This window comes from Watersipora subatra, chromosome 8, assembly GCF_963576615.1.
Source record: "Watersipora subatra chromosome 8, tzWatSuba1.1, whole genome shotgun sequence".
Taxonomy (NCBI): Eukaryota; Metazoa; Bryozoa; class Gymnolaemata; order Cheilostomatida; family Watersiporidae; genus Watersipora; species Watersipora subatra.
Genome location: NC_088715.1, coordinates 7,046,346 through 7,063,415, shown reverse-complemented (window position 1 = coordinate 7,063,415; position 17,070 = coordinate 7,046,346). Strand labels below are relative to the sequence as shown.

Genomic DNA, 17,070 nt, shown 5'->3' with positions numbered 1-17,070 from the left:
ATACTTATCTATCTACAATCATATGTGTCACACCTGACTTGAATGAGTCGTCGCAGTCCGAGTCATCAGAATCATAGTCCTCAGAATCTAAAATAGGGAAATACAAAAATTTAATATACAGCTGTTTTTTTAAATACAGCTGTTTTTTGCATTTCATTTTCCAAATTTATTAAAAGATTTATGAAAATCATTAGAGTCAATAGCAACAATACATTTACTACTGTAGTTTGTTGGTTGGTAGTTTATGAAACACATCCTGTCAACAGTACATCATCATGATGGTTTGACAAATGGAAAAAGCCTTCAATAAGTTAGCAGCATCTTGACATAATGACCTACAGACCTAGGACATATTGACCACCTATGACACATGGACTGCTGCCATTTCATTGCAAACCACTTTCTGGAAACTTATAGAATTTGCCTTGTCTTATAAACCTGTTTATCATAGGAACCTGTTGTATGTACACACCATGTAATATAAAAGCACTAAAACATACCAGGTCTCTCATAAAGCTTGAGGATTCCTTCAAGAAACTGGTCCAGAGCGTGGTTAGTATAACAAATGACTAGGATTGGCTCACGCTCAGCTGTAGAAAGCAACGGTACAGTTTGAAAGGTTAAAAGGCAGCTATGAAACATGGAATGGAGTAATGAAGACTAGTTGTATACCAGACAGTTTACACGACAGCAGATAGACATCGCAGGTAGGTGTGTTGTTACATAGTTGCAAGTCGTCAATCATTACTAAGGTACATGCTGCTATAAAACTCCAGGATTTTCAAGTTTCAGTCATACTTTGACATGCAAAAAATTTAAAGTTTAGAGAGAAAAATACAAAGAACATTCCAGGAAAATTTATGCCTTGAGAAAAATTTGAGATACAAACATACAAGACGGCTCTCGATGAGGACACTAAGTGACTGAGTATGCGAGAAGTCGCTTAACAAATGCAAAATTAGGATTAAGTTTACTGTAAGATTAAACTAATTTTCAAGTGTGTACTTAGTAAGCTAAACTTATTTACGTTAAATGTAAAGTTGATGTGATGTTAAGTAGCCAAAGTGTAGCAGATCAAACTTGTCTCTCACACCGCTGGTAACAGCTACCATCTGTCATAAAGGTGAGGACAACTTCTTATAATACTGTACATGATGTTACATTTTATTGTAAATCATAACCACTAAATAGGTAGTTGTTACTTTGCGAGCATAGATAGTAAATTAGAACAATTAAAAACACCTTTTTCCATCCGAATATCCTGTTTTTAGATGATTTTACTACCGAGTGGAACGGATGAATTTGTGTTTGGTTACCGTACAGGATAAAAATATTCATTGGTTATAAAAATTCGCGGTTTTGCGAACAGACAACTCCGCAAATTATAAAATTCCGTGAATAATTAGTTATATTTTTAATCACAAGGGAGAATAACTACTGCAACAAATAAAAAACTAGCCGCTAGGCTAGTTTTTAATATAAATACTAAACGTAGTTGAGTTTCAAAACATTTTTAAAATCATTGCCTGGGCTTTGAGCTAACACCATTGCCAATGCATCACATTTCTTTACAAAATTATTCAAGGTTGTCACAAGATATGCAGAATGGCGTCATCGCAAAAATAGCCACTAGGCAGAAGTACTAAACGTAGCCGAGTTCCAAAACTTCTTTAAAATCATCGCCGGGCTTCGAGTTTTATTGCCGTTGCATCAAACTTTACAAAATTATTCAAGGTTTTCACAAGTTATTCGGCATGGCTTCAACGTCGCAAAAAATCGTTCCTAGTCTTTTTACATTGAAATCAACTCCATCAATCTCTAATACCGAAGTTGAGGATGATCATGATTCTGATCTGGACATTATGGTATGTAATTAATGATTTGCAGTGCAGATAGGTTGTTCTATAATTAACTGCATTAGTTCATTATTTTGTTTAAAAACTGATTGCTTTCATTAAATACTTCAGCTATTGTTTTTGTACTTACTTGACACTTGTTAATTTTTTTTTCTTTTTTGCGTTTACTGCAGATTGAGAATGAAACAACCTACTCTGAGTACGAAAACTAGAGACAAGTAGTAATATTCATCAAGGCAGGAATATTGGCAGCGAAGCAACCAGTCAACTTAGACCCCTTCATCAACAACTCATTGATATCGCTGCAGCAAACATGATTAAATTGTATATTTTATTTCATGTATAGATATATTATAATTTATTACAAACTTGAGTGTACAAATAAAATTTTACAAACAATGAATGGAGTAAATATAAACAGTTTAGTCTATATTGCGGTTGTCTAGAGCAATAAAATTAAACTGATACTCTTGATATGTGAATACTAGCGTGTAATGGTGCTCTCTGACTAGCTATTTTGGTAATAGCAGCTCTGTCACTGTCTTGGGTAGATGTTAAAGGCGATTCTCTCGCTACTACATGACTGGTAAGGAATTTTCATCAGAACTCTCCTCGTGGCTTACTACTGTAAAGTTCTGCCGGTTGGCCAAAGATTTGTGCTCGTAAAGGCGTTTTTGTTCTTTTTTTAAAACAGATATATTCTCTTCGTTAGCAGCTGCGGCCACTTCTACTTCAATTTCAAGACCTCCCTGAATGATTGGTGATCTTCTAAGAATGACATCTACCACCCTTGCAATCATTGTTCTTCCGTGTATGATGAAAAATTTCTCTCTCACACTAAAACAAATAATAAAGCGGTAGGGATGGAAAAATAAATATTGCGTTTTACCGAAGAACCAAAGTAAAATTCAACTAATTTAGTAAATGTGAAAAACTCATTACTTACCACAAATTGTTGGTTCATCAAAGGCCTCCAAATCTATGAATATTCGTGAAAACCTCTGAACGCAGCAAAGAATTTATAGCTTAGCACGATCCCCCCGTAGTTGTAAGCTAAATAGAAAACAAAACGCGCAATGCGCGTAGTCGCGCATGCGTAAGGTTAACTCTATTGTTAGGTGTAATAGAGTTAACTTTTCCTAGAAAGTGGCAGTTTACAGCCGCGAATAAATTCATCCGCGAATTTGTATGAAAAGACAATTTTCGCGAAATATAACTCCGCGAATAAATTCATCCTGTACGGTATTTTATAGAATCCAATTGACTTGAGATATGAGAGAATTGACATGCGAGATCGGCAATGAAATAAATTAAACTCATATGTCGAAGTCATAGACCTATTAACTATACATATATTTATTATTAACTGTATAGTTAATAGATCTATGGTCGAGGTATGGTATTATAAATGTAGTATATCTTGCCATTTAATGTAATCTCAAAATGTGTTTAAGATTCAAAAATAATATTTGCATTTATTTTATAAAAATTATGTTAACAAGCTGAAAATCTAATGACAGCTGGAAACATCAAAACAGATTTAGAAAATGTACACAGACCGAAATATAATTCAATTAATTATAGTGAAGCAAGCCATTTGCATCCCTGCTAGTTTGTGACATAGATATTATTTAGTGTAATTAAAATTGCAACAGTGTCAAGTTTTTAGCCAAACTATCAACGATGTATAATATTCTAATTGTAAATGTTTATCAGTTAGTTTATTATAAGGTTGAATATATTTATTGCAATAAAAAATTTAAATAGTTTAAGTATTTAATTGCAAGATAACTGAAAAAAATTCAAATTCTCACTCATGCTGGAGTAGATAAAATTTACTAAAAAACTAACTCTGGCTTTACATAGCCAGCCAAGAATTAACCTTCCTTTACAAAATAGGGGACAACTCTGAATTTGTATAACTGGATTGATCATAACAGGTTCTATTTATAGCATTACATGCTAAATTTTGCCATTATTAATGCTATGATTATAATTATATAGCAGCATTAAAATTTTAGCCTAATAGACAATTATTAGACCTGAAACGGATTATGAAATAACTGCTGCCATTAAATCTTTATGCACTGCAAACATACATTTAAGAACCAGAGGCTAAGACTTGATACATACGGTTGTCTAGTGATGAACCTTTATTCCTGTACAAGTTATCCAGAAGAGTCTTTATTATCCTGAGTCCAACGTGAGTCTTTCCTGTACCAGGTGGCCCTGAAAGTAGTTATATACCACCCTTTTATCACCATGAGTGGACAACCCTTCAAACTGAATACCGTACTTTTCGGACTATTAGCCGCTACTTTTTTCTGATGATTTGAGCCATGCGGCTTATATAAGGGTGCGGCTATTCTGTGGCTTTTTTTTCACCGCTAGGGCACATTAACCAGAATCTTCGGTTAGTGCGCCTCTAGCAGAAACAATGCCTAACGGTACTGTTCCGTTAGGCACTAGGGTAAAAAGCGCCGGATAATACGAAACAGTGCCGTTCGGCATTGTTTCGTATTAATAAAAAGTAGCAATAAAAAAGGTTTTGTAAACTCATATCAAAATATAAAGTGTCTTTCCTCTTTGATTTGTTGTTTGTATTATTTTCTCAAAGTTTGGGCTTTTACTCATTTTTGCTAGCGTAATGTTAGATTAGTTTGAAAAGTATAGCAGAAAGTTTAGCATGTCTCATATTAATAAAACAAAATAAAAGTTGCCTGCATTCCAAAGTCTAGTATGGTGTTATTATGATATTGTAGTAAAAACACTACTCGCTAGATTACTGCCTTGGTTCTTTGCCTTGCATACCATCAGTACATCGGCCCAAATAACAACAAAGCTTGTAACATAAACTTAGGCTTCTCAAAATAGCAGGGATCTTCCCTTGCTGCAGCGGATAAATTTGTTACTAATGGAAGGAAACTGTTGCAGCTCAGTGATAAAGACTCCTCATCAATCGCAACAGTGCCTAACTTGGAGTTGCGCTCTCTCTACATAATGTCACCTAATATGGATCATTAACAATGTGTGATGGTGGTGCCAATATTTGCACAAGAATAGACGTGGTACGACATAACAGAGCACACTACAGACAAGTTTACCAGTCTACAGGCTTTATCAAATGAATAAAAAAAATTTTAACCAATTAAAGAATTATTTTAAAATATTTAATTACTGGCTTTCACATATATCTATTACAAGCAAGAGCGTGGTTCTTCATGTATAAACAATTGTTGTTATGCGAAACCTTGTCTCTATAGTCATTGAAAAGCTAATTTTAAATGAAAAACTTTTTTCATCCGAAGCTAATAAAATTAGAACCAGAACAGTCTGCATTAATAAACTCTGTTAGCTGATCACAGAACATCAGTTTCTACTGCATTGATAAAGAACAACACGTATGTTTAGTAGTGACCTTGTAGCATACCCTTGGTTATGCAAATTACGTCTTTTGTCAAAGAGTAGCTATATTCATAGTGTTTACTTTATTGTGCTTTTAAAAATACTCCGATCACACAATTAAAAACTAACAATATCTGTAATTTTTCAGAGACTGAAAAGTTTTTTTAGTGTTATCAACTTTAATGTCCCCTTTTTACTATGATGAATGCTGTGAGTTTTCAAACTATAGTCTATGATTACAATTGCCGTAAAACCTCTAATTGAACACCACCTCTAATTGACCGCCACCTCTAATTGACTGCCACCTTGAGAGAAGAGTTGAAAAATAGACCGCTACTCTTCAATTGAATACCACCTTCATTTGACTGCCATTTTGACATTATTTAATCTTTACGAGCTCATAATATCAACTGATCAGTTGAAGTGTCCACAAAATCGTATTAATGATGAATCGTTTATATCAATAACAATTATTCTCTCGTTGTCCAACGTCAAAGCTTCATTTTTTTCTGTTAAACTTTAAAAGTAACACCATAGAAATAATCAATAACGGTCTCAGGCTAGTGGTAGCTCTCTGTCTAACGTGGTCTTTTTTCTCCGAAGTAGCCTACATATACGTATAACAAACGGTTTTAATTTACGATAGTAGATGAACTTTGAAAGCAACGCCATAGAAATAACTACTAACTGTTTCAGGTTAATAGTAGTTTTTACCCAGGGCCGATACTCTGAAAGAAACACCCACCTGGATAGGCCCAGACTTGGATATTGTACCCCCAATCACCTGGTTGATCAATTTGAATTTGGATATTGTACCCCCAATCACCTGGTTGGTCAATTCGAAATACACCCCCTAAACACTGGGAGTTCCCAAGAGGGCGCGAAGGTTCCACGCCCCGCTAAACAGACAATATGATTCATGCAATAATAGAGCAGAAAAAAGCTACAAACAAAATTCCCAATTTTATTTAAATACGTTTTTATTTCGGATTTTTCGTTTGTTTAGTATTGAAAAACGATCGTTTTTTCTTTTGCAAACGGCTTATTTTTTGTTGCTAACAGAAACCAATATATTGTAGTTTACTATTGGTAAAAAAATTAAACTAAAAAGGCAATTAGCTAACCATAAATCGATTTATAAAAACCGTTTGAGTGGCGACATAATAGTCGCTCTGTTTACTAGCGTCAGTATCGCAAAACAACAAAAATTGTCGCTATGCCTGCAAAAGGGTTAATAAAACTGATTCCAAACATCAACCATCAGATGATCATTTTCCTTTACAAAGGAAAACATAATGAATATCAATGAAAGAAATATCATATCGTTCATTCTGAGTATATTCCTAAAGGATTGCTAAGATGATGCAGAATCGACTGCCTCTTCTCCCTTACTTTTCTGTCAGCAAGCATGCAGATTTTAATGCAATCTGCATTAAAATGAAGACTGGAATTTCGGTGCAATTTCTTAGTATTATTTGGCTGAATAAAACCTTAATGAGCATGGGCCCTTTTACTGGCTTGGCTGTGGAAACCCCCTAAAGCAGCAAATTCACTGACAGTGCCCCATGGTCTGAAAACCCCCCTAAAACGTGATTTTGGGCCGAACCTAATGGGCCTTTTAGGGGGAAGTATCAGCGCCGGGAGTTTTTATGTATATAAAAACCGGTTCATAAGTTTTGGACCAAAGGTTAAGTTTAGTGCGAGCAAAACTTTTAGGCGCTGCTTTAGTGATAAAAGCAGCGCGTGAAAGTTTTGCTTTGCCAAAAAATTGTTTGGACGCTAGTATTGACTAGTTCAACCGTGCAGACAAAGAGTTGAGGCCAGAAGATATTGTGGAAGGTATTAGACTACTAGAGGATGCCCGTTCCATCGAAGGCAACAATCAGAGCGTAGCAATTCGAGCAAACGATAGAAACATTTTTTGTTTTAAAAACGTTAATTTTTGTTTTTGCATGTTATATAAGTATGGTTTATTTATGTCACTTGTTCATGAATATATATTTGTATCATTTAATAGATTATTATTGTATACCTGATAAATATGCAGATTTATAGCATGTTTTTAATAGCATCCTTGCGGCTGTCTTAACACAGCTTACAATGGATTGATGTCCATAACTCCACTTCTATTGCACATAACAAGCTAGCTTTGTCTGCAAACTGTAGCAGACATATCAGTGAGTGCAATGAGTTTTCATTTAACAATGTGAAATATATAAAATAAAAATGTCTTCAAATTTAGAATAAAATAAAAATTGAAAATGCCAACAAATTGCAAAGAAGATCACAGGCTATAATAACATCGCAGGTCAATTGCAAGCAATAGATATCAACTGGTAGAGATATTTCTCTGTTTTTTGATGCACATTTATTTAGAGATCTTTGACAAGTTAAAAGTTAGCAGATTTTTTGCATTCAAAATGTTTAATACCGGTCCACCGGAAAAAGAGGGTAGAATATTGGCGACATTCGCTTCGCCTGCAATAAGACTAAATTTATCTTAAAAAATTTTAACGCGCCGTTTGAAAAATAGACCGCCAGCCTCTATTTGAACGCCGCCTCCAGTTGAGAGAGGAAGGATAGAGAAAGGGTTGAAAAATAGAGCGCTATGGCGCTCAATTAGAGGTTCTATGGTATATTAAATTATACTCTATATTATTATGTACTATATATCACAGCGGTTCACATCAGCCCAAGTCATTCCACGCCATACCAGATCACACCACTTAAAATCACATCTTATATTATAGTACACGATATTACATGACGCTGTATCTTATCAAATTATATCAGCCCAAGTCATTCCACGCCATACCAGATCACACCACTTAAAATCACATCTTATATTATAGTACACGATATTACATGACGCTGTATCTTATCAAATTATATCAGCCCAAGTCATTCCACGCCATACCAGATCACACCACTTGAAATCACATCTTATATTATAGTACACAATATTACATGACGCTGTATCTTATCAAATTATATCAGCAAACAATAAACTTTGGCAGCAAACTAAGTGTTCAACTAAAGTAATATCAGTCACCCTGTACCGAATGACAAAGTACAGCTTTGCTTTAGTGACCAAAATATTTTCTCGCGACAGAATTTTAATTAAAAAAAAATAGAGTCATTACAGCAAATAATGGAAAATGTTAAAAAAATGTTGTCAATTTTACAAAACTTGTTTCTAACTCACCTTGAATGATGGACAACTCCTGAGAAAGAGCAGAAATGTAAGCTTTACATTGCGATGGATTGAGGCCAAACTTAGCAGCTGTAGAGCGAGAGACGATAGCCTGTCCATCTCGGACGACCGAGCTGAGACGAATATAATGATTTTTATCAGCTGTGGGCAGATAGTATTCGGCCATGCTTGTCAAACCTGCTGGCTTCCTGATATCCTTCTGGCAGCTGAATAAAAAATAAGCTGAGCTGTATAGAGATGAAGCGGAGAGTAGATGTAATTCTTGCACTGTCTATGTATTGAATAACTCTCTGACTAACGAAGTCAGTCACATACTTGCTCCTAATAGGCTAAACGTGCTTTACATCACTAGTAAACAGTCACGCTATTGGTGGATAATTCCATGTATGTTGGCTGCCAATCATGGCGTTGAAAACAATTTCCTAACGTCTGTTGCTATGGTATTTTCTATTATTATTATTATAAATTTTTTGTAAACATCAAACGCCTTGCTCAAATTCTGCAGCTACTGCCTTGAACTACAAATGAGGAGTTGCTTACTCATTGCAAACACTCGCCAAAAGTTGCTACAGTCAAACTCGGATAACTCGCCCTTGGATAGCTCGAACATATGGTTAACTCGAACTGATTTGTTTGATCCGTTCCCACGCAATGATAAAGTGTTTTAGATAACTCGACCTCCACTTCATTAACTCGAACCGTTTTTTGCCTAACGGCTACCGAAACGGTTGTTATCACTTTATTCCAAGCCATAGAGATAAACCTCAACTTTTAGTAGTTCATAGACGTCGTTATTATCATCATCGGCAAAATATTTTCGGCAACGTCTTTTCTAAAGGTTTTGCCAATAAATTAGTTTTTTACAAACATCCGCTTAGCGATGGTACTTCGAAGGCAAGGAAAAGCAAGGTAACCTTCGGGTAAACTTGAAGACAAATCGGCAAAATTGATCTTGGTTAAAACGCTCAAATGAAAATGATGTCTTTTCTTCTGAGCATTTCAACAGCAATCAAGTTTTGCCAATTTTAATCTGAAAATGTCTTGACAGTCACATCACCTAAAACAACAAACAAATCTCAAGTGATAGAAAAATCTCTATACTTTCTGATGAAAATTTTTTAAGCTTCAAATTAGAAGCATTTAATTTGAAGCAAGCCATTTATGCTTTTGATTTATATGTAGTTTGTATATGTACGTGTATCTACTAATAAATACATGGACTTATGAGAGTGCTCTGATAACTCGAACACTTTTGCTAAGTCCCATGAAGTTTGAGTTATCCGAGTTTCACTGTATTTAACTGCCCATTAATTTAAAGGGAAGGGAAAGACCAGATGCTGCAATGAGCTATCTACGGGTGTACTGCTGACGGCACCGGTGTACCGATGGTATGTGAGGCAAAGCACCAAGGCAGTAATCGTGCAAGTGGTGTTTTCACTTCAATATAATAACACCATACTAGTCTCTGGAATGCAGACGAATTTTATATTTTTTCCAATTTTTGCTATACTTTTCAGACTAATCTAACATTACTCCAGTAAAAATGAGTGAAAGCCCAAACTTTGAAAAATAATACAAACAAAAAATCAAAAAGAGCCACTTTATATTTTGATACAAGTTTATGGAAACTTTTTTATTGCTAAGTTAAGCTAACCACTTTGCTGATACCCTACTTAACTGCCTGTCGGTTTGCATGTAAATGAAGTTGGAAACTGTATTGCGTATTCCAGTATGTCGTGTCATGTGTGGAGTTGTCATGACTTAGTGGTGTAGAGAACCTGCCCTATGAACAGGAGGTCAGGGTTCAATTCCCAGAAAAGGCATAAAGCGGTGACAGAATGATATCCTGTTCCCTGCGGCTCTACATGTCTCCACTGGGCTTAAATGTGTCGTGCCAAAAGCACAAAGTCACTGTTTATGCATTGATGTTCTTAAAACATGTCCAGTGTCTGCTTGCAGCAAGTAAAGCAACATCATATTCACTTTGAGGGGTTGTCCACTCGTGGTAATAAAAGGGTAGTCCCCAAGCCTCACACATTTCATCATACAACAGTGGGTAACTTTAGCACAAAAGGTTAATTTACTTTTCCCATTAGATTTAAAATAGTAGGAACTTTAAATTACAAATACTTCGAGTCGTTTAACGAAGGAATGAGATTTTTGGCATTTTACGCAACTACGCGCAACGAGATATTGTTTTTTTCTAAGGGTGTTTTTTTGCATGGATGACATTGGTCGGTCAATCGCCCTCAAACCTTTACATTTTTATCCAATAGTAACATCTGATGAACTAGAAGCCCTCGAAAAATGATAAAGGGTATCATGACAGTAAATATTCATTTTACCCGCTTTCAATGCCAAACTACTCCATATTTTTTTGTTATTTTAAAACCTTCACATATTGCAAGAAATCGTTGTGTATTGCTTTGTGTTTTTGGGCTCTAGCCAGTATGTTGTGTGTAGCCTAGTTTGAGGCTACAATTTGTAAAGAATGCTTGTACAGTAGACTAGATTACATGTATAAGTCAGTAGTTCTTTTTCAAAATGGATACTGTAAAACAATCAGACCATCACTGACCCATGCCTTTACTAGTAAATACTGTCTTATTCTGTTTATAGAATCATGGTACAGGTAAATATATTAATTGACGCAAATCATAAATTTTGACAAATTCAATTTCTTTAAATAATTAATTCAGCCTGGTAGCCTGAAACAGCCTCAAAAATCTTCCTGCAAAATGGTTAAAATATCTCATGTGCTCTTTTGAAAGTCCAACTTGAAACCAAAAACAATAAATACAAGTTTTCAATAAGTTTAGTGGCAACCATTTGGTTTACACTAAATTTGAGTTATAAAGTTTCTAAACTTTGATAACTTATTTCAAAATTTAAACTAGTGCCAGATTTAATTTTTATTTTATTTTAAAATAAATTACTAGCTTTTACGAGGCTTTACGAGCCTCGCAATAAATAGCCAAATAAATTTATGAGCTTAATAAACAGGCTTTTACGAGTTTGGCAGCACAAGCTCGTAAAAGCCTTAAATGCAAGTCTAGCTTTAGAAACCATTAAAGCTAAGATATCAATATCCAACAGCAGCTTGTTCTGCCAGATGGTCAGTCGCAAATTTTACAATGCTGCCAGTGGCTTGCACGGTTTTGGAATGCAGCGATTAGTTTTATTGAATAGTGAATTACTTGTTTAAATTATTTTAATTTTATGCGGCGGCGTCTTCGTATACAGTTAAAGTCATGATATGATTCCCAGGATCAGCTCTATGAAGAATTTAAAGCAATGAAGTTTTCCGGCTCTCACTCTATTCAATGACAGCATTTTCCTTTTTGGCTTCGCGACAAAAAATACAGTTGGAATGAGAAGTAAGTTTGGTTTTTCCTAGATATAAAAAACTGATAAATATTTTTAGCAAAAATCTCTTATTTAACTTAAAGCACATAAATTACATAATTTTTTTTATTATATATTTCAATACATCAGAGTCTTAGCTTTCGAATGAGCCTATATTCAATACACAAAGAATAATAGAACTATGAAAAACAGGGTGTCAAAAGTATGCCCTGCAAAAAAAACACTTGGTTCAGGTTCTCAAAATGTGATGTCACAATTATTATTTAGCCTTAGGTAATCGATCCCTTTCGCAGTCATTGAGGCTGCGCTTTTCTGTGACAACCGGTGCTGTTAAACCCAGATAGCGCTAATAATAAACTAGGATTCTAGATAATCAACAATGCCCGAGATCGTGCTAACGCCCAACCAATACAAACACATGTTCTGAGTTAATCAATTATGCTTCAATAAATATACTGTCGTTGATAAAGGTAACCAAATCACATCGATTAAATTGTGACCTGTGGTGGTTGCGTGGCCCTAGGACTATACCCGAGGACACGTATGTATTCGCCTCATCTAACTTTCGCGTTTTCGCGGAGTCATCCTCTCGCAAAAATTTTATGAGCGAAACTAAACTATCATAACAAACGAGCGAAAACGTGGAATTAAATAGCTTTGTTCATTGATACTGTAGAATGGAATTTAATAACGACATTTATTTTAACGTTTTTAACGACCATTATAGCATCGTTAAAATATAAACCAACAAAATAATTTGACTGTCAAAATTTATTACGTTATTATTTTGCAATTAATTATGATTATTTTCCCATTAACAATGATTTATAATGACAGGAATTTGATGTCAATGCACACGCATTAGTAGCGCTATTATTTGTTGGGGACATCAATCAATGCAGTGAGCACCGTCTTGAAAAAAAAAAGACACACTGACACTCACAGTACTACACAAGCAACATGGCTCTGGAAAGATTTGGATTCACCACTGACACCTCTTCAATAACTTAAAATGATTCAGAAGATGAGGCAATAGAGAAAGAGTTGGCTCTGATAAATAACACTAATAAAAAAGGAAGGGAAGAAGTTATAATAACTACACACTGTGCTAGTATCTGTAGCGGTAGTATTACTAGCAGCTGTATCATGTACAGTATGTATTTGTATACAACTTGTATTAACTGTAATAAAGATGTTCAGCTATTATTAGCAGCAGTTGAGTGTTTAGGAAAACATTAAAATTAATATACACAACACCGTTGATCGCTAAAATTAAAATACGTTAATATAAAAACAAGCTGCATTGTCACAAAAACGTTAAAAGTTTCAGCGTAATTAAATTCCATGCTACAGTAGTCCAAAAAACAAATGGCAGCAAGCGATCAAATTGCATTATCGATCTCGGCCATACAATTCTACCTGCGGTTCACAATTACAAACTAGTCCCAAATTGAAATTTTTTTCTTACTGGTGAACCGAACCTGAGGAATATAATTATGTTTGTTCCAATGCATTTATTTTCACGTCATTATATTTTCGCACTCATCAGAGTTGCGAAATTAAGTTGCAGCAAAATTTTACTCTGTATGCTACTCACGAAACTAAATACTAGCGAAATATAAGTGTCCTAGGGTATGTCAATCGCACTTTCGCGAGATCACGCAATGCTAGAAACTAATTAGTCTCAGTCGCGACCCTCAACATCACAATAAAATGAGAGGGCAAGTGCATAATATCATCGGGAAAACATAGTATGGTGCTTGGAATCTGTGTTATTTATCATAGAAATAATCTGTACATGGAGAACTAATGACACTCATTCCTTTGTCATCTTCATGGTTCGCAGGAGTTGTCCTCTCTTCGCCTGACACTAGCGTCATTATCGTAGTTGATAAATATAAGCGGTAAGCAATAAAATAGGCGGTAAGAGCACACAACACCGCATATGAAAATTGTGACGTCACAATTTCCGAGCATATGCCAGTAAACATTTCTGCAGTAGAGGTCTGAGGAAATCCTATAAACATCAACTAATGTCTGTCTCACCATGGCAAACAATAGCTCATTTGAAAGCCAAGACTCTGATGTATTGAAATATACAATAAAAAAATTATGTAATTTATGTGCTTTAAAAAACATGTTTCAATCTTTATAAAACTTGTTAAGGTTGCTTCAAAAATAGTGCTCACTTCTGCTGGTGCTCACTACATGCAACAAACCTTTCAAGTTGTTCATTTTATTTCATCAAAAACTAATAGAATGTGTAACTAATTATTGGTAGATACCTTCTAAAATGAAATTTCAATGTTTGTAAATATTTAAACAGGGTTGTACTGACTTTCAATAGAGCTTGTGTAAAATGAAAGAGTCAAAAACTAATTGAATTTTTACACCTCGCTGATGGATTGAGCTGATAGTAGGGCTGGTCATTTGCACAGCAGCTTCCAGACCAGAAGGTTAATACAACTATGAGTGTCTTTATATTTTTACAACCTTGAATTCTGCTACCATGGAGGTTATTGTAAGCGGCTAAAACAAATTTTTTCCGTCATGATACCAATTTATCATTTTTCAAGCTCACCACCCTAACCATTTTCTTCCTTTTCTTTCCTAGCTCAGAGTTTCTAGAAACTTTGATCTAGGAAAAAAGGAAGCAAATGGTTGGGACAACTCCCTACTCCCCCCCCCCAGCTGGGAGAAAACCCGCTATCATAGTAGCATCGTCATCTCCACAGTTACAACATAAGGTTACATGGGCAAGATCATACCTACATGTATGTAAGAGTTTTCTCCTCCTTGATTGATGAGATAAACCCCGCTTAGCTAAAAGAGCCAATGACAGCTAAAGAGTGGCACCAACTAGCAATGGAATTAGCTATAGTCGGGTATGTTTCACTGCTACATAAAATATGTAAAAGGTGGCTACTTACTAAACGATGTATCTCTCTAGAGGCAGTCTCTCGCTGTGCATGTCTTGGAGTCTTTTGAGCACATGTGTGTACGACTCGAGGTACGCCTCTGATTCCACAGCTAGAAAGGGTCCAACTTGGTTGCTCATCTCCTTGTATTCCTTCAGCGACTCTGCCATGAAGCTAATCTCGAATCCGTTATCTGTCAGAGTTAATAGCATGGCTATGATATTACCAAAGAAAATTACGCCATGTTTGTAAACGTATAAACATGTTTGGAAAAAATGGTACATGCAGTCTCACAACAACACCAAAAAAAAATCGTGCGCCTCTTGAAAAACACATCACAACCTGCAAGCTCCACTAAATAAGACTCGTGGAGGAGCGCCTTAGCGAGTCAATTGCCAGCTAAAGAAGGTGTCTCAGTAAATAATACTCAACAGACAGCAATGAGAAACCACTGTTGAAACCTGCCAACAGTCATGGTTATAGGAAGAAGGGGAACCATGATCGCCTACATTCTTTCAGGACATGGTACCTGGAGGGAGTGAGAATCTGATATCTAAATGAAATACGATTGTCTCCGCAAGAAAAACTCCACCAGCAACTTGGAATAACAACTCTTAACAACTTTAAAGATCCTGTTATGCCATGTTCGGGTAACAGTCTGTTAACACTACTGTTAACAGACTGTTATGCTGAGTACTCTATGTAGTATCACCAATTTCAGGTAATTTGAAATATAGCCTATATTTTTTCTTGTTGCAAAAGTGGGCTAAATTTACTTCAAAGAAGAGAACAGTGATAGAAATTTATCTGCACAGATTTTCCAAGTACCTCCGTCAACATGTACTCCTACCTGGTACTCGGTGTTCACTTTCCATTTTACCATTGTTCATGGGTGTCAGAAAGTTAACTTGTCAGTTGTTCTGACGATTGTTGTTTCTGATGCCAGGATTGGAGAACTCATAATGTAAACCGACACTCCAACACCTGCGCCACTCGACCGCTTTAAAGTATTTCTGAATACTTGTGCAGCTACTTATAGCTGCTTAACCGGCCCAGCTGACAACCTCTGATGGCACACTATATACAGTCAAACATGGATAACTCAAACTTCAAGGTACCGAGTGAAAGTGTTCGAGTTATAAGAGCGTTCAAGTTATCAGAGCACTGTTACAAGTGCATGTATTTATCAGTAGATACATGTACATATACAAATTATAATATAAATCATAAGCATGAATGGCTTGTTTCAAATTAAATGCTTCTAATGTAAAATTTGAAAATTTTTTATTAGAAAGTATAGAGATTTTTCTATCACTTGAGATTTGTTTGTTGTTTTAGGTGATGTGACTGCCAGGAGGTTTTCAGATTAAAATTGGCAAAACTTGATCGCTGTTGAAATGCTCAGAAAAAAAGACATCTTTTTTTTTTGAGACTTTTAACCAAGATCAATTTTGCCGATTTGTTTTAAGTTTATGCGAAAATTACCTCGCTTTTCATTGCCTTCGAAGGGCCATCGCTAAGTGGATGTTTGGTAAAAATCAAATTTTTCTAAACCTTTAGAAAAGTCGTTGACAAAAATATTTTGTCGATGATGGTAACAACGGCGCCTATGAACTACTAAAAGCTGAGGTTTATCTCTATTGCTTAGAATAAAGTGATATTCTAAAGCGATACCAATCGTCTCGGTAGCCGTTAGGCAAAAAACTGTTCGAGTTAATGAAGTTGAGGTCGAGTTATCTGAAGCAATTTATCAGTGTGGGAACGAACCAAACAAATCCGTTTGAGTTAACCATGTGTTCGAGCTATCCGAAAGCGAGTTATCCATGTTTGACTGTACTGCTAAGGTACATATGGGTATATTAAAGAGGTACATATCCCTACGCATCGTCGTCTCTCTCGCATACGGCAAGAGGGAAAACGCTACTTTTAAGGCTGCTAACTAAGGAACTCTTGCTATTCAAATCGAGTTTGAGAACTTGCGTTGACTTGACACTTCAAGTTATATGGCATTTCTTATGTAAGACAAAGCAAGAATTTTACATAAATGCTTCATGTTATGTGGAATTTATATTATAGGAGCGCCTACTATACATATTTCCTGTACTTCATTGGTACACCTGACGATCTCCCACGCACACTGACTGCCCAGGTACTAGTAAGTACAGTCGACCTTCGCCTAGCCTGTTTTGACAAACTGTTGTTTTTGCGGAGTTGTCTCCCATCGAGCAGGCGAGCAACACAACAGCTTGTCACAAGACGTACTGCACCTGATGCATCAGCTGCACTCATCGGGAGTTGTTCTCTTCCGTCT

The 17,070-nt window shown here is 35.7% G+C and overlaps 1 protein-coding gene across 1 annotated transcript in view; it reads right to left on the bottom strand.

The window, feature by feature from the left end:
* LOC137402252 (NFX1-type zinc finger-containing protein 1-like) overlaps positions 1-17,070 on the bottom strand; it is a 74,987-nt gene that overhangs the window by 38,639 nt on the left and 19,278 nt on the right. The window contains exons 5-8 of the mRNA XM_068088748.1: positions 14,772-14,952; positions 8,467-8,681; positions 501-590; positions 34-87 (exon numbers count right to left, since the gene is read on the bottom strand). Coding sequence (XP_067944849.1) covers positions 34-87; positions 501-590; positions 8,467-8,681; positions 14,772-14,952 — 540 coding nt within the window. The remainder of the gene's footprint in view (positions 1-33; positions 88-500; positions 591-8,466; positions 8,682-14,771; positions 14,953-17,070) is intronic.